Raw genomic sequence first — 17522 nt, forward strand, 5'->3', positions numbered from 1 at the left:
GAGCGCGTCTCACCTCCCCACACCCTCACTTGCCCCCCTCATCCCACCCCCTCTCGTCGCCTCTGCCCCCCACCTTCCAGCTCTCTCCCCACCGGAGTTGAAGCAGAATGCCGCCCCCGTCCCTGTGCACCCCAGCCCTGCCCCCCCGGGTGGCCCCCCCAGTACCCCGGTGCCCCCCCAGGTCCACGACCTGTGCGACAACTTCTGTCACCGCTACATCACCTGCCTCAAGGGAAAGATGCCCATCGACCTGGTCATCGAGGATCGGGACGGCGGCTGCAGGGAGGACTTCGAGGACTACCCAGCCTCCTGCCCCAGCCTCCCAGACCAGGTGGGCCCAGGATGGGCAACAGGCATCGTCCTGCAGCCACAGCTGTGCCTGGACACCGCATGAGGCCGCATGTGCACTACACAGCCTCGGACGCAGCCACATTCAGCCTGATCATAGGGCACGCCTATGCACACAGCCACACACCCACTACACAACAGCTATGCAGACTCGGATGCGGCTGGGTGACAGTGCACACACACACACCAGCGGCTGCAGATGCCACCCACAGACTCAGCTACACCCACACAGGTCCACACACAGCCACACCAACTCAGCAACAGCCATTTCTGCTCATAGCCAGACAGTAGCATCCACTGTGTACTCACACATGCCCCCCAGCCATACAACAGCAGCATAGAACACACAGCCGGGTTCCGCATGCCATTCTCAATTGAGTGTGTGTCCACTGCATACGCACACCCACTCCAGCCACACAAAACAACCACACAGATGGACATAGAGCCAAACAGCCCCAGGTACTGCCCGGCAAACTCAGATATAAACACGTTTGGGCCCGGACTGACCACGGTGCCCTGACCCTGGCCACATCACAGTTGGGCTGTAGCGGAGATCACACACACACACCACTCACAGCCACACGGTCCCAGACTCATCCATGCAGACTTGGAAATAGACTCACAGGCTCAGATGCGGCCACAAAGGATCAAACCCAGGCCGGGCGCGGTGGCTCACGCCTGTAATCCCAGCACTTTGGGAGGCCGAGGCAGGTGGATCACGAGGTCAGGAGATCGAGACCATCCTGGCTAACATGGTGAAACCCCGTCTTCACTAAAAATACAAAAGAAAATTAGCTGGGCGTGGTGGCGGGCGCCTGTAATCCCAGCTACTGGGGAGGCTGAGGCAGGAGAATGGCGTGAACCCGGGAGGTGGAGCTTGGCAGTGAGCCGAGATCGTGCCACTGCACTCCAGCCTGGGAGACAGAGCAAGACTCCATCTCAGAAAAAAAGAAAGAATCAAATCCAGCAAAGCAACTCAATAAGGTGGCACCATCTCAGACACAGCCTCACTACAGTTTTATCCACTTAGGACACCAGACGGCAAACACACACAGCACAGCCATGTGGATCCCGACTCACCAGAGCTACGTACAGAGTAGAGGGGCGAAGCCTCCAGGAAAAGTCACATGAGAGCCACACTCAGGCAATCCTGCTGTCAACACACCTGGCAATGACATCTTCACAGCACACGCACACCCACTCCACACTGCCTCAGATACACTCACATGACGACCACCCCACAGCCAAACCCACCCAGACACAGTCCCAGAGATTTTTTTTTTTTTTTTTTTTGAGACGGAGTCTCGTTTTGTCACCTAGACCAGAATGCAGTGCAGTGGTGCAATCTCGGCTCACTGCAAGGTCTGCCTCTCAGGTTCAAGCTATTCCCCTGCCTCGGCCTCCCGAGTACCTGGGACTACAGGTGCCCACCACCACGCCCAGCTAATTTTTGTTCAGTAGAGACGGGGTTTCACCATGTTGGCCAGGCTGGCCTCAAACTCCTGACTTCAAGTGATCCTCCCGCCTCAGCCTCCCAAAGTGCTGGGATTACAGGTGTGAGCCACTGCACCCAGCCAAGTCCTGGAGCCTTATACCCACTCGCACAGGAATCGCGACAACAGTGTCACAAACAAGACAACCAAACCTTCAAACTGCAGTCACAGAAAGAAAAATGTAGCCTGGTGATGGCTGGGCACGGTGGCTCACATCTGTAATCCCAGCACTTTGGGAGGCCAAGGTGGGCAGATCACTTGAGGTCAGGAGATCAAGACCAGCCAGGCCAACATGGCGAAAACCAGGCTGTACTAAAAATACAAAACTTAGGCCAGGTGCAGTGGCTCACAGCCGTAATCCCAGCACTTTGGGAGGCTGAGGCGGGCAGATCACGAGGTCAGGAGTTTGAGACCAGCCAGGCCAACATGGTGAAACCCCGTCTCTACTAAACATCCAAAAAAAAAAAAAAAAATTAGACGGATGTGGTGGCACGTGCTTATAATCCCAGCTACTCGGGAGGCTGAGGCAGGAGAATCGCTTACACCCGGGAGGTGAAGGTTGCAGTGAGCTGAGATCGCACTATTGCACTTCAGCCTGGGTGACAGGGCAAGGCTCCGTCTCAAAAAAACAACAACAGCAACAGCAACAAATTAGCTGGGTGTTGTAGTCCCAGCTACTTGGGAGGCTGAGGCAGGAGAATCACTTGAACCCGGGGAGGCGGAAGTTGCAGTGAGCCAAGATCTCGCCACTGCATTCCAGCCTGGGTGACAGAGTGACACTGTTTCAAAAAAAAAGAAGGGTGGGGGGGGCGTGGTCATCAGAACTAGAGAGAGGAGCAAAGGAGCAGATTACTAGACAGTGACGGAGATTTCTGGTAGAAGAATACAGCTAATCTAAAACCACCTGGCAGATGTAACCCAGCCTTAAACTGAAAAACAAAGAACTGTTACTGCAGTCCATGTGGGTGAGCTGACCTCCTGTGCAGTCCATGTGGGTGAACTGACCTCCTGTGCAGTCCATGTGGGTGAGCTGACCTCCTGGGGCGCAGCCGTGTAGAGGGTAAATCCTACCGATTGTCGAGTTCCTCAAAGTGTGTGGAGTTTGCATAAAGCAACTGCGAGGCTGGCCGCAGTGCCTTCACGCCTGTAATCCCAGCACTTTGGGAAATCGAGGCAGGAGGATTGCTTGAGCCCAGGAGTTCGAGAGCAGTCTGGACAAACCATGAAATCCTATCTCGACAAAAAACAAGAAAAATTAGCCAGGCGCAACTGTAGTTCCAGCTACTTGGGAGGCTGAGGTGGGAGGATTGCTTGAGCCCAGGAGTTTGAAGCTGCAGAGAGCTAAGATTGCACCACTGCACTCCAGCCTAGGTGACAGAGCAAGACTCTGTCTCTTAAAAAAATAATAATAATAATAAGGCCGGGCATGGGCTCACACCTCTAATCCTAGCACTTTGGGAGGCTGAGGTGGGTGGATCACAAGGTCAGGAGTTTGAGATTAGCCTGGCCAAACTCCTGTATCTCTACTAGAGATACAAAAATCTCTAGTATCTAGTATCTCTACTAGAGATACAAAAAATTAGCCGGGCATGGTGGCACGGGCCTGTAATCCCAGCTACTCGGGAGGCTGAGGCAGGAGAATCGCCTGAACCCAGGAGGTGTAGGTTTCAGTGAGCCGAGATCATGCCATTGCACTCCAGCCTGGGCGACAGGGTGAGACTCCGTCTCAAAAAAAAAAAAAAAAAAAAAGATAATACAGCCCCAGAACCCCTTAGCTACAATTCTGAGACCCCAGAATCTCTGAAACTTCAAAGTTTTGGATTTTGTCCCATAAATTTAGTGCAAACTCATTTGGCAGCAAAAGCTGACCTGAACTAATGAGGGGCTATTTATAGCCTTTATTTATTCCACTTAGTTAAATACTCATCCATGTTGCTGTGGAAGTGTTAATGAGTTTGATGACGAGGTTGTGCCCCAGACCCCGCCTGGGATGGTTGCGAACTGCATGGTGTATGCGCTGATCTGTTGCCTAAAAATGTGAAATGGGCCTGGGGCAGCGGCTCACGCCTGTTATCCAAGACTTTGGGAGGCAGAAGTGGGCGGATCACTTGAGCCCAGGAGTTCGAGACCAGCCTGGCCAACGTGGTGAAACCCTGTCTCTACTAAAAATACAAAAATTAGCCAGGCATGGTGGCGGGCACCTGCAGTCCCAGCTACAGGAGACAGGCACAAGAATCGCTTGAGCCTGGGAGGCAGAGGCTGCAGTGAGCCTAGATCATGCAACTACACTCCAGCCTGGGCGACAGAGTGAGACACTGACTCAAAATAAAGATAAAAATGTAAAATGTTCTGAGTCTTGAGACACCTCTGGCCCCAAGGATTTTAAATAAGATGCCATAGACCTGTATAAGGTCATCTTGTTTGAGCCTCTATGTCTATGTGTAGATGGACTCATTGAATACTGGCCACACTCCACCAGGACTATTATTGTCCTTCATTTTCTTTTTTTTTTTTTTTTTTTGAGACGGAGTCTCACTCTGTCGCCCAGGCTGGAGTGCATTGATGTGATCTCGGCTCACTGCAAGCTCCGCCTCCCAGGTCCATGCCATTCTCTTGCCTCAGCCTCCCAAGTAGCTGGGACTACAGGCGCCCGCCACCGCGCCCAGCTAATTTTCTGTTGTATTTTTAGTAGAGACGGGGTTTCACCATGTTAGCCAGGATGGTCTCGATCTCCTGACCTCGTGATCCGCCCGCCTGGGCCTCCCAAAGTCCTGGGATTACAGGCATGAGCTATTGCGCCCGGCCCTTCTTTTTCTTTTTCTTTTCTTTTTTTTTTTTTTGAGACGTAGTCTCACTTTGTCACCCAGGCCAGGCTGGAGTGCAGTGGCACAATCTTGGCTCACTGCAACCTCCACCTCCCGGGTTCAAGCGATTCTCCTGCCTCAGCCTCCCGAGTAGCTGGGATTACAGGCACCCGCCATCATGCCTGGCTAATTTTTGTATTTTTAGTAGAGACAAAGTTTCACCATGTTGGCCAGGCTGGTCTTCAACTCCTGACCTCAGGTGATCCGCCTGCCTCGGCCTCCTAAAGTGCTGGGATTACAGGCGTGAGTCACCGTGCCCAAGCCGGCCTAGTTTTTGTATTTTTAGTAGAGATGGGGTTTCACCATGTTGGCCAGGCTGGTCTCGAATGCCGGACTTCAGGTGATCTGCCTGCCTCAGCCTCCAAAAGTGCTGGCATTACAGGCGTGAGCCACCATGCCTGATCCTGTCCTTCATTTTCCAATTAAGGAAATGGAGGCTCAGAGAGGGGAAGTGACCTGCCCAAGATCCCACAGCCAGGAAGGAGGCAGGGACTGGCTTCCCATCCAGGAGTCCTAGCTCCAGAGTCCATGCCCAAAGCCTTGGCACTAACTTTTTTTTTTTTTTTTTGACACGGAGTCTTGCTCTGTTGCCCAGGCTGGAGTGCGGTGGCGCAATCTCGGCTCACTGCAACCTCTGCCTCCCGGGTTCAAGTGATTCTCCTGCCTCAGCCTCCTGAGTAGCTAGGACTACAGGTGCATGCCACACACCTGGCTAATTTTTTGTATTTTTAGTAGAGACGGGGTTTCACCGTGTTAGCCAGGATGGTCTCGATCTCTTGACCTTGTGATCTGCCCGCCTTGGCCTCCCGAAGTGCTGGGATTACAGGCATGAGCCACCGTGCCCGGCCGCCTTGGCACTAACTTCTAACTCTTGTTTTCTAGAATAATATATGGATTCGAGACCATGAGGATAGCGGATCTGTACATTTGGGGACCCCAGGTCCATCCAGTGGGGGCCTGGCCTCCCAGAGTGGGGACAACTCCAGTGACCAAGGTGAGAATCTTGGGAGGTGGAAGGGAAACGTGAGTCAACCAGAGGATTGAAGTTAGATCGCAAGTAGGACTTGCAGAGGGGCAGAGATGGCTGGGGTGTGGAGTGGTGTCTTGGGGGAGAGTTCTGGGGCCCTCTGGTCCTCCACTCTTCACTGTCCACACACACGGCATGTCTGCCCTCCCTCAGGAGACGGGCTGGACACCAGCGTGGCCTCTCCCAGTTCTGGTGGGGAAGATGAAGACTTGGACCAGGAGCGACGGCGAAACAAGAAGAGGGGGATCTTCCCCAAGGTGGCCACCAACATCATGCGAGCCTGGTTGTTCCAGCACCTCTCGGTGAGAGCCCTGCTGCCTGGGTGCAGGGTGGGCATGGAGAGAGGGAGAAGGGTGGGCCACAGAAACTGAAACCCCAGAGAAACCCAGAAATGGGAGACTGAGATGGCAGGAAATTTTTCGAGACTCTCACAGAGGTGGAGAATTGTGACAGGAGCCAGCAGCACTGAGTGTCACCTGTGTGCAGGTGCTGCTCAGGACACTTAACTCACTAAGTCCTCCCCAAAAACCATCCATTAACCCATGCATTAATCATCCACCTGCCCACCATCCACCCAATGTACCCTCGGAGGGAGGGGCTACTATTATCTCCATTTAGCAGATGAGGAGGAGACTGAGGAACAGAGAGGTTAGGAGACTTGCCTAAGGTCACACAGCCAGAAGTGGATTCGGATGCAGGCAGCCTGGCCTTAACCACTGCACCATACTGCTTCAAGGACAGAGGAGAAAAATAGAGCCAGGAAGAGGCTGAAACAGAGAGACACAGAGATTCAGGGAGGACCAAGTCAGAGCAAGATGGAGACAGGGAGAGGCCGAGTCACAGAGGGACAGAGACAGACAGAAACTTGGAGGCAGGGAGGGACTGAATCCCAGAGAGAGAGAGAGAGAGAGATACAGACAGAGACACACACACACAGAGATAGTGAGTCAGACAGAGAATGTGAGAGCCACGAAGAGAAATGGAGGGCCAGACACAGTGGCTCATGCCTGTAATCCCAGCACTTTAAGAGGCCATGGCGGGAGGATTGCTTGAGCCCAGGGGTCCGAGACCAGCCTGGGCAACATATAAGACCCTGATCTCTAAAAAAAAAAATTAGCCAGGCGTGGTGGCGCACACCTGTGATCCCAGCTACTCAGGAGGCTGAGGCCGGAGAATTGCTTGAGCCGGGGAGGTTGAGGCTGCAGTAAGCCATGAAGGCACCACTGCACTCCAGCCTGAGTGACAGTGTGAGACCCTGTTTTAAAAAAAGAGAGAAAGAGAAAGAAAGAAATGGATAGGGAGGGCTGGGCGCGGTGGTTTATGTGTATAATCCCAACACTTTGGGAGGCCGAGGCGGGCGGATCACGAGGTCAGGAGATAGAGACCATCCTGGCCAACATGGTAAAACCCTATCTCTACTAAAATACAAAAAATTAGCCGGGCATGGTGGCGCGCACCTGTAGTCCCAGCTACTGGGGAGACTGAGGCGGGGAATCCCTTGAACCCCAGAGGCGGAGGTTGCGGTGAGCCGAGATCGCGCCACTGCATTCCAGCCTGACAACAGAGCGAGACTCCATCTCAAATAAATAAATAAATAAATGGATAGGGAGAGGGCCACACAGAGACTCTGACAGATTCAGAGAGGGAGGGCCTGGGCTTTGCTTCCCTCCCCCACGCCAGTGAAGCCCCTCCCCCACGCCACAGGAGCCCCCTCCCCCAACACAGTCTCTCTAATCAGAGCTGGCCAATTAACCTCTAATTGCTGGAACAGGCGGGGGCTCGCAGGCATGTAATTGCCCCAAGCCTGGGCCTCCCTTGGCCTCCATCCTGGGGAGCGCAGAGACGCTCAGACGCGCCGGCTCTCCCAGACGTCTGCCTGGGCCTGGGCTCCCTATCCCCCGGACCCCGGTGGGCCAGACCTTGGGGTTCAGGCTGCGGCCAGCCAGGCAGGCAGAGTGACTCTTGCTGGTGGCCGCAGCACCCGTACCCCTCGGAGGAGCAGAAGAAACAGCTGGCACAGGACACGGGGCTCACCATCCTGCAAGTCAACAACTGGTGAGTGGCCCAGGAGGGCCCCGCGGGCCGGCCCGGGGCGGGAGTCCGGGCGCTGTCCGCGGTGCTGACGGAGGCCCCGAGTCCCGCAGAGCCACTGCCCCGGCTCGCCCCGCTCTGCCCCCCCTGCCGCTGTCCTCCCGGCCCGCTCTGTGTTCGTCTTGGCCTCTCTCCCACTCCCTGTCTTCATTCCCCTCCGTTTCCATGACCGCCTCCCAGGTTCATTAACGCCCGGAGACGCATCGTGCAACCTATGATCGATCAATCCAACCGCACAGGTACAGGGAGAAGGCGGGGACGGAGAGCCTGAGGTTCTTAGGAGGGCGTCAAAGCCGGGTCCCGGGCCTCCCGGGGCTCAGCCTGCACCTCTGAACCCCCTTCGCAGGGCAGGGTGCAGCCTTCAGCCCAGAGGGCCAGCCCATCGGGGGCTATACCGAGACGCAGCCAAACTTGGCCGTCCGGCCTCCGGGTAAGCCTCGCCCCCTTAGCTAGGCCCCGCCCCTGCGCCCCAGGCCCCACCTCTAAAACAAAGATGCCCACCTGAGATTCAATTCAAGCTGAATACAGTGTCTCGGTTGCCTAGTGAGAAGCAGGTGACGCCAAGGGAGATTTCCTGGTCCCCCATCTTTTCCTTACAACTTCACTTCTTCCAGACTTCAAGCCCAACACCTCGGAAGGCTCCACTTTTTCTTAAAGGGCCAGCACCTTCTTATGACTCAGTCTATCTTGGTAGAGGGATCCCCTGGTGTAGGAAGGGGTGGGGGAGACTTAGAGGCATCTGGGGGTGTCTCTGAAAGACCCACTTACCTTCCTTTTTTTTTGTCTTCCAGGATCAGTGGGGATGAGTTTGAACATGGAAGGAGAATGGCATTATCTATAGAGGCTGATGCAGGAGAGGTGTGAGGGTCTAAGGGCTGGGGATTATGCAATTCTCAAACCTCCATTAGACCTCAGGACTCCAAGAGTGGGCACATCCAAAGTAGTGGGTCAGCCTGGGTCCCTGTACTGTGGGTTCTCTGAGGCTTGATGGGAAGATATTTCATTCATCCATCTATCCATCCATCCATCCATCCATCCATCCATCCTCCTCCTCCATCTATCCATCCATCTACCCACTGACTCACCCATCCATATCTTTATCCATCCATTACTCAATTACTCATCCACCCGCAATCCATCCATCCAAACCTAGTCTACCCACCTACCCACTCATTACCCATCTGACCACATTCACCCACTCACTCCATTCATCTCTCCACTCACTAACCCACTCATCCATCTACCTCCACACTGACCAACCACCTACACATCTACCCATTTATCTGTGCATTCACCCACCTCCCTACCCAGGCATCCACCCATCTACCCATCAACTCACCCATCCATCCACCCACACATCCCATTATCCATATATCCACCCACCCACCACCCACTATCCATCCATCCATGCATACATACATACACCCATTCATCTATGATACATCTCCAAACATAAATTGAGCCCTTGGCCAGGCATGGTAGCTCACGCCTGTAATCCCAGCACTTTAGGAGGCTGAGGCAGGGGGATCGCCTGAGGTCAGAAGTTCGAGACCAGCCTGGCCAACATGGTAAAACCCTGTCTGTACTAAAAATACAAAAATTAGCCAGGTGTGGTGGCATGCACCCATAGTCCCAGCTACTCTGGAGGCTGAGTCAGGAGAATCACTTGAACCCAGGAGGTGGAGGTTGCAGTGAGCCAAGATCAACCTGGGCAATAAAGTGAGACTCCATCTAAAAAAAAAAAAAAAATTGAGCCCTCACTCCATCCTGACGTGCCTCAGGTAGGGTCTGGATCTTGAGAAGATTCTGGTCTTGTGGGGAAGTTGGCAACCCCAGTGACAATCCAGTGCAACAGTTCAAACAATAAAACATAGTTTCCCCACAGGAGGGAGTCATCAGCTATCTCTGGGGTATCAGGGAACACTTCCTAGAGGAAGTGGCCTCTGGATGGGGCACTGAAGGATGAATAGGAGTCCACTGGGCAGAGTAGGGAGTAATGTGGAAGGGGGGCATTATTTGACTTTCCCAGTCCTTGAGTCTTCTGTGGCCTGGTATGATGGCGGCACTTTAGAGCATCTTCTCATTTAGTCCTTACCACGACCCCGAAAGGGAGAGACTTACAATTTTAATTTCATAGATAAGAAGACTGAGGGTCAGAGAGAAGAGGTCACTTGCGCAGGTCTACCTTGCTCACAAAAGCAGAGGGAACAGCATGTGCAAAGGCCCAGGGTGGGGAGGCAGCCTGGAATTTCCAAAGCAGATCAGAGTTTGACTCTCTCTGGATTAAACCATTTGTGGCTCCCTAGTGCCATCTGGACAAAATCCTAACTCCTTAGTTTAGCATCCATCTGTCCATCCATCCCCTGAGCCCCTCTGTGCCCAGCCCTGTGCTGGGTGATGTTGGGGACACAACAGTGACCATGACAGCCCCAGCCCTGCCCTTGTGGGGCACAAAGTCCATTGAAGGGGACAGACCCATCCCCAGATGGTGATGCCCCAGAACGGGCAGGGCTGGGATGGTGAAGCCCAGGAACTGGAGGAGCTCACAGGGGATGGGTGTTGGACCTGGGATGGGGTGGGTATTTAGAGAGGGCTTCCTGGAGGAGGGGGCATCTGACCCAGACTGGAGGATTCAAGGAGGGCTGCCTGGAGGAGAGGACTGCGGAGGTGAGACCAGGAGAATGGGAGGAGTGAGGCAGGAGAGGAGCATCTGCAGAGGGAATAGCACGTGCCAAGGCCAGGAGAGCTTAGAAATCTCATGGCTGTGAGACAGCCCCAGCCCCCTGCACACAAGGAGGAAGTTCTCCTTGGACTGGGTTGAGGCAGGCAGCCGGACAGGTGGCTAATGAATTCGGAGCCAGCAGAAAGGCCCGGGGGATGAGAGTGGAGGCCTGCACAGGGCTTATGCGTGGAGGCGGGTGCTGGAGGCCGAGCCTGGGAGAGAGATGGGCAGGCGTATCCAGGCCAGGTAGGGCAGTGGGCGACTCAGCTCTGCCATGGCCAGCTGTGGGTGGGGCTTGTCTAGGGTGAGTGTCAGGGGACCTTTGGGGTCAGCAGTGATGGAGGGGCCTTCTCACCCCACTGCCTGGCTGCCCCGTGGGCTCTTTTCTCCGCTCCTTTCTGTCTCCTTTTCTGTCTCTCCACTCCTGATCATGGCTCATTGTAGCCTCGACCTCCCCGAGTTAAGCGATCCTCTGGCCTCAGCCTCCCAAGTAGCTGAGACTACAGGCACGTGCCACTGTACCTGGCTAATTTTTATTTTTGTTTTTGTAGAGACGGGTCTCACTTTGTTCCCCAGGCTGGTCTCGAACTCCTGGGCTCAAGCTATCCCCCTGCCTCTGCCTTCCAAAGTGTTGGGGTTACAGGCATAAGCCACCGCGCCCGGCCTCCTATCTCTCTTTCTCTCTCTCCATTTCGTCTATTTCTGCATGACTCCTCTCTCTTCCCATGTTGTTCTCTCTGACTCCCTCCAGGTCTGTCTGTCCTACTCTGCCTTTCTCTCTCCTTGTTCTCTGTCTCTGTCTGTAGGTCTCTCTCCCTCCCTCGCCTCCACCCTGACTCTGTGTCTCCCTCTTTCTTGTCACTGTGTCTCTTCTCTCTGTGGCCCTCTCACATCCCTGCGCCATTCCCCGCCAGCCACTCTGTCTGTGTCCCCCTCACACTGGGGCTGACGAGGCCTGCACAGACGGGCTGGGGTGGGGCCAGGCCGCCTGCCTGCTCCTGACTTGGCCTCTCCTCCCCTCTCCACAGACCTAGCCTCCAGCTGTGACCCCCAGCCTCACACCTGGCTCTAGTTCCCGCCTGGTCCTCCGGCTTCAGGACCCCACCTCCAAAGGCCCCTCTGCTCAACGCCTACCTCCCTAGGGCCCTGCTGGGACATGGGGGCCTGAGTGCCCACCCAAGGGGCTCTCAAGGACACCCGCAAGGCCTCCAGGCCCTGAGCCCCACTTCTGCCTTCACCTCTGCCTGGGACCCGAGCTGGGCTCCTGGGCCTTGGTCCCCAGAAGATGGCGGCTAGGGCCTCGCTGCCAGGACAGAGAAGGGACAGGGTGGCTGGGCAGTCAGGGAAGGAGGGTCGCCCGGATCCGACATTTTGGAGAGATTCCTTCACCCTCCTGTCTCCCACACTTCCCTTCTCTAATTTCTTCTTTTTTTTTAATGATAAAGTCTTAAAAACACAGAGCCACCAACTGGAGTTCTTGTGTCTATTCCAAGATTTCAAATTCTTACCAATTTGAAGCTCATAAATCACGAATAAGAATACTGATTGGCTGGGTGCAAGCGCAATGGCTCACACCTATAATCCCAACCCTTTGGGAGGCCAAGGCGAGTGGATCACTTAAGGCCAGGAGTTCAAGACCAGCCTGGGCAACATAGTGAGACCCCATCTGTACAAAACAAACAAATTGCTTGGGCGTGGTGGTGCACACGTGCGGTTTCAGCTACTTGGGAGCCTCCCAGAGTGCTGGGATTACAAACAAGAGCCACCAGGCCTGGCCAAGACTCCACCTCTTAACTAGAGGGAGCTGCAAAATTCCTGCAAGAGATGTGCGTGCAGCGGAGAATGAAGACTCAGGGCCACGCGTGCGTCACTTCACCAGCTGTGGCTGTCCGATCGCGTCCTCTGTCCCATGGGAAATGAGCAGGTTAGGCATGGACACCCTCACTTCCAAGGCTTCCGGATGGACGTGGGTTCGAATCTCGCCCCTGGAACGCAACAGCTATGGCACCTCAGGTTATGACTTCACCTGGCTGGGCCCCAGTTTCCACATCTGGAGAATGGGGAGAGCGGCCGTGCCTGTCTCGTAGGATGATTGTGCTGACAGTATAGGTATTTTGAGGGACACATGGGGAACTGTGCCCCCTGTGTCAGCGCCCATCACAGGCAGAGGCTGTCCTTTGTAACTAGGAAAACTGAGGCTCAGAAACCAGTGTGAGTCCCTTGGGGTTCTCAGCTTTCCAGACCTCTGTCCCCTCCAGCCCCCAGAGAGAGAGACCACCAAGGCAGAGTGTGGATTGCTCCCCTGTTTGGCTCTGTCTCTCTCCCTGTGGTACCTTTTTTTTTTTTTTTTTTGAGAGGGAGTCTCACTTTCTTGCCCACACCAGGCTGGAGTGCAATGCTGGGATCTCAGCTCATTGCAACCTCCGCCTCCTGGGTTCAAGCGATTCTCCTGCCTCAGCCTCCTGAGTAGCTGGGATTACAGGCATGCGCTACCATGCCCGGCTAATTTTTGTATTTTTAGTAGAGACGAGGTTTCACCATGTTGGCCTGGCTGGTCTTGAACTCCTGACCTCAGGTGATCCATCCGCCTCCACTTCCCAAAGTGCTGGAGTTACAGGTATGAGCCACTGTGCCCAGCCATTCCTTCTGTCTCTCTCTTGTTCAGACCTTGTCTCTCTCTGTCCCTTTCCCCACTGGAAACCCACATCTTCAGGGTCTCCCCCTCCCTTCTCCTTCAGAGTCCAGGTGAGCTCTTTCCCTCGGACCCAGGCGGCTTTGTCTTGGCTCACTGCCCTCCAGTCCCCTCTCCCAAGTGCCCCTCAGCCCCTCAGCCCCTCCGCCATCCAAGCGCCCCCTTTGCCACCCTCTCCCCAGAGCCATTCTTGGACCTCTGAGTCTCGAGCACCCCCAACCATGTACACTGCTGCTCTGTGCTCAAGGCTCAAGGGGCACATGTGTGGGTTTTTGAGGGACCCCGTGAAAAATGTGTTCCTGGACCCCTGGAGTCCCTTTGGGGTGGGCCTGGATGGAGAGATTTGCACAGAGACACACACATCGCTACAGACACACATGCAAATACGCACACGCACACTAGGAAACATACACACACATAAAGGACGCACAGAAGATATGCCACACTCAGCAGGGCGCAGTGGCTCACGCTTGTAATCATAGCACTTTGGGAGGCCGAGGTGGGCGGATCACTTGAGGTCAGGAGTTCGAGACCAGCCTGGCCAACATAGTGAAACCCCGTCTCTACTAAAATACAAAAAATTAGCCAGGTGTGGTGGCACGTGCCTGTAATTCCAGCTACTCAGCAGGCTGAGGCAGGAGAATCACTTGAACCCAGGAGGTAGTAGAGGTTGCAGTGAGCTGAGATCATGCCACTGCACTCCAGCCTGGGCAACAGAGCAAGATTCCGTTGCCCCCCGCCCCCCCCGCCCAAAAAAAAGAAAAAATATCCACTGAGCAGACGAGTGAATGAACAAAATCTTAGGATAGGCCAGGAGTGGTGGCTCACGCCTGTGATCCCAGCATTTTGGGAGGCAGATCACTTGAGGACACAGCCTAGGCAACATGGTGAAACCCCGTCCCTACTGAAATATAAAAATTAGCCGGGCATGGTGGTGGGCGCCTGTAGTCCCAGCTACTTGGCAGACTGAAGCAGGAGAATCCCTTGAACCTGAAAGGCAGAGGTTGCAGTGAGCTGAGATCATGCCACTGCACTCCAGCCTGGGTGACAGAGCGAGACTCCATCTCAAAAAAGGAAGAAAGGGATGAGTGTCACAAAAAGCAGAACAGGCACAGGATGAGAGCATGGGCTGCCACTTTTATGACCTTAGGGAGCCCTTCAGTGAGTGCTGTATCCCGGGCTCTGTTCTAGGAGCCGTATACCTGGGAATCTGTTAAACCCTATGGCAGCCCCGGGAGGTGGGTGCCATCACGGTCCCCATTTCCCAGGTGAGGAAGCAGGACCAGAGAGGTGAAGTGGCTCATCCAGGATCACACAGGTGGAGATTGTGAGGCTGGGCTCCATTTGAAGCCAGGCAGCCTGGCTCCAGGGCCTGGGCACTAACCACTGTGCTTCCAGCCTCTCTTTTTTTTTTTTTTTTGAGATGGAGTCTCTCTCTCTTGCCCAGGCTGGAGTGCAATGGCGTGATCTCAGCTCACTGCAACCTCCACCTCCCAGGTTCAAGTGATTTTTCCACATCAGCCTCCCGAGTAGCTGGAATTACAGACACCCACCATCATGCCCGGCTAATTTTTGTACTTTTGTAGAAACGGGGTTTCGCCATGTTGGCCAGGCTAGTCTCGAACTCCTGACCTCAGGTGATCCGCCGCCTCGGCCTCCCAAAGTGCTAGGATTACAGGTGTGAGCTGCCACGCCCGGCCCCAGCCTCTTTTTCTTAAAATAGAATTCTCTGAAATTCTAATTTTTATTTATTTATTTATTTATTTTATTTTATTTTATTTTTTTGAGACAGAGTCTCGCCCTGTCGCCCAGGCTGGAATGCAGGGGTATGATTTCAGCTCACCACAACCTCCTCCTTCCAGGTTCAAGCAATTCTGCTGCCTCAGCCTCCCAAGTAGCTGGGACTGCAGGCATGCACCACCAGGCCTGGCTAATTTTTGTAATTTTTAGTAGAGACGGGGTTTTGCCGTGTTGGCGAGGCTGGTCTCGAACTCCTGACCTCAAGTGATCCACCTGCCTCGGCCTCCCAAAGTGCTGGGATTACAGATGTGAGCCACCATGCCTGGCCTGATTTTTAATTTTTTAAATTGTTTTTGTTTTTGAGATAGGGTCTCCCTCTGTAATCACAGCTCACTGCAACCTCAAACTCCAGCAATCCTCCTTCCTCAGCCTCCTCAGCAGCCGAGACTACAGACACAAACCACCATGCCTGGCTAATTATTTATATTTGTTGGTAGAGATGGCTTTCCACGGTGTTTCCCAGGCTGGTCTTGAACTCCTGGGTTCAAGCCGTCCGGCCACCTCAGCCTCCCAAGATGCTGGGATTACTGGCGTGAGCTACCGCACCTGGCCTGATACTGTTTTCGTGACTACGATGAGAGTTTCTCGCTCCCAAAACTCCCCGGGACTCAGGTGGAATGGGTGATGGGTAGACAGCAGGAAGGACTTCAAACAATCACCCTCCCTTGAAGGCAGGTCGGGGAAGGAATATGGGGGAGGGGCAGGGCCAGGCCAAGGCTTTGAGGTCGGCTGAGAGGGGAGGCAGTTGCTTAGTGTATCCCCTGCCTGGTGCAGGGGAGGGGTCCCAGCGGCTGGTACACTGGGAAGTTGGGGTAGGGACAGCTCTCTTCTTCCCTTCCTCCCCCTTTTCCCAGAATCTGGAAATGCCTCTCATTAACTTAATCCTCTCTAATTAAACCAATTGGATGTGCCTGGGGAGAAGGGAAATTGGGCTGGAGGTTAATTGTAACTAAAAATATCTCCCCCACTTCCTGAGAGGAGGAAGCAGCCGCTGGACCTGCCTGTATGGTAGGTGGGCACCACAGAGCAGGAGGGGCCCCTGGTTCAGGGGCATCCTGGGTCGTGGGGGTGAGGACCCAGGGGATAGGCAGGCGGGGCGCGGGGGCTGCATTTGGTGTGTGTGTGACCCCTGTGTGTCCTCTGGGCCTGTGGACTTGGAATGTGGTGGTCGAGGGCAGTGGTGGAGGGATGTCGGTGTGGCTGTAGCCACTGCCTCTGTGTCCTGTTGCTGAATGTGGTGTGTGTGTGTCGCTGAGTGGCGGTGTCCGTCACACGTGCCTTGGTATAGGTTGTGTGTCTCTGTGTAGGTACCTGTGACGATGAGACTTTTCACGCGCGTCCGTGTGAAGAGACCACCAAACAGGCTTTGTGTGAGCAATAAAGCTGTTTATTTCACCTGGGTGCAGGTGGACTGAGTCCGAAAAGAGAGTTAGGGAAGGGAGATAAGGGTGGGGCCGTTTTATAGGATTTGGGTAGGTAAAGGAAAAAGGGGGGTTGTTCTCTGGCGGGCAGGAGTGAGGGTCACAAGGTACTCAGTGGGGGAGCTTTTGAGCCAGGAGAAGGAATTTCACAAGACAATGTCATCAGTTGAGGCAGGAACAGGCTATTTTCACTTCTTTTGTGGTGGAATGTCATCAGTTAAGGCGGGGCAGGGCATATTCACTTGTTTTGTGATTCTTCAGTTACTTCAGGCCATCTGGGCGTATACGTGCAAGTCACAGGGGATGCGATGGCTTGGCCTAGGCTCAGAGGCCTGACAAGACTGAACTAGGGTTGGGATTGTGTGACAAGCTGGTCTCTATCAACCGTGTCTGTGTCCACGGCATCGTTGTGTCGCGATCGCGCTCCTCCTAGGTCAGAACTTACAGTGGGAGTTTGGGAGGTCAAAGCAGGTGGATCACCTGAAGTCAGGAGTTCAAGACCAGCCTGGCCAACATGGTGAAATCCTGGCTCTTTACAAATACAAAAATTAGGGTGGGCACGGTGGCTCTCGCTTGTAATCTCTGCACTTTGGGAAGCCAAGGCGGGCGGATCACTGAGGTCAGGGGTTCGAGACCAGCCTGGCCAACAAGATGAAACCCCATCTCTATTAAAAATACAAAACAATTAGCTGGGTGTGGTGGAGGGCGCCTGTAATCCCTGGCTACTCAGGAGGCTGAGGCAGGAGAATTGCTTGAACCTGGGAGGTGGAGGTTGCAGTGAGCTGAGATTGCGCCACTGCACTCCAGCCTGGATGACAGAGCAAGAATCGGAAAGCCTGACTCCAGTGGGGATAATTGGATCTCAGGGTGGCAGGGACCAAGTGACCAAACTTAATGACCAAAGGCAAGGTGGGTGTGGTTACCGCTTGCACAGCAGAGTCAGAGCGGCCACCAGAGTGCTATGACTTGGCCGGGCAGTAGCTCATGCCAGTAATCCCAACACATTGGCATTTATCCCTCCAGTGGATTAGAGGGGGTAGGACGGGTTGAATTGTGTCCCACCA

General features: G+C 54.4%; 1 protein-coding gene across 1 annotated transcript in view; it reads left to right on the forward strand.

The window, feature by feature from the left end:
* The window catches only part of MEIS3 (Meis homeobox 3), a 23721-nt gene extending 11718 nt beyond the window's left edge, over positions 1-12003 (forward strand). Inside the window, exons 2-9 of the mRNA XM_032169333.2 lie at positions 182-331; positions 5588-5699; positions 5886-6034; positions 7711-7787; positions 8004-8062; positions 8170-8253; positions 8615-8681; positions 11574-12003. Of these exons, the coding sequence (XP_032025224.1) occupies positions 182-331; positions 5588-5699; positions 5886-6034; positions 7711-7787; positions 8004-8062; positions 8170-8253; positions 8615-8664 (681 nt within the window). The 3' untranslated portion in view covers positions 8665-8681; positions 11574-12003. The remainder of the gene's footprint in view (positions 1-181; positions 332-5587; positions 5700-5885; positions 6035-7710; positions 7788-8003; positions 8063-8169; positions 8254-8614; positions 8682-11573) is intronic.
* The last annotated feature ends 5519 nt before the right edge of the window (positions 12004-17522 follow it).

Source organism: Hylobates moloch, unplaced genomic scaffold (genome assembly GCF_009828535.3).
Source record: "Hylobates moloch isolate HMO894 unplaced genomic scaffold, HMol_V3 SCAFFOLD_12, whole genome shotgun sequence".
Classification (NCBI taxonomy): Eukaryota; Metazoa; Chordata; class Mammalia; order Primates; family Hylobatidae; genus Hylobates; species Hylobates moloch.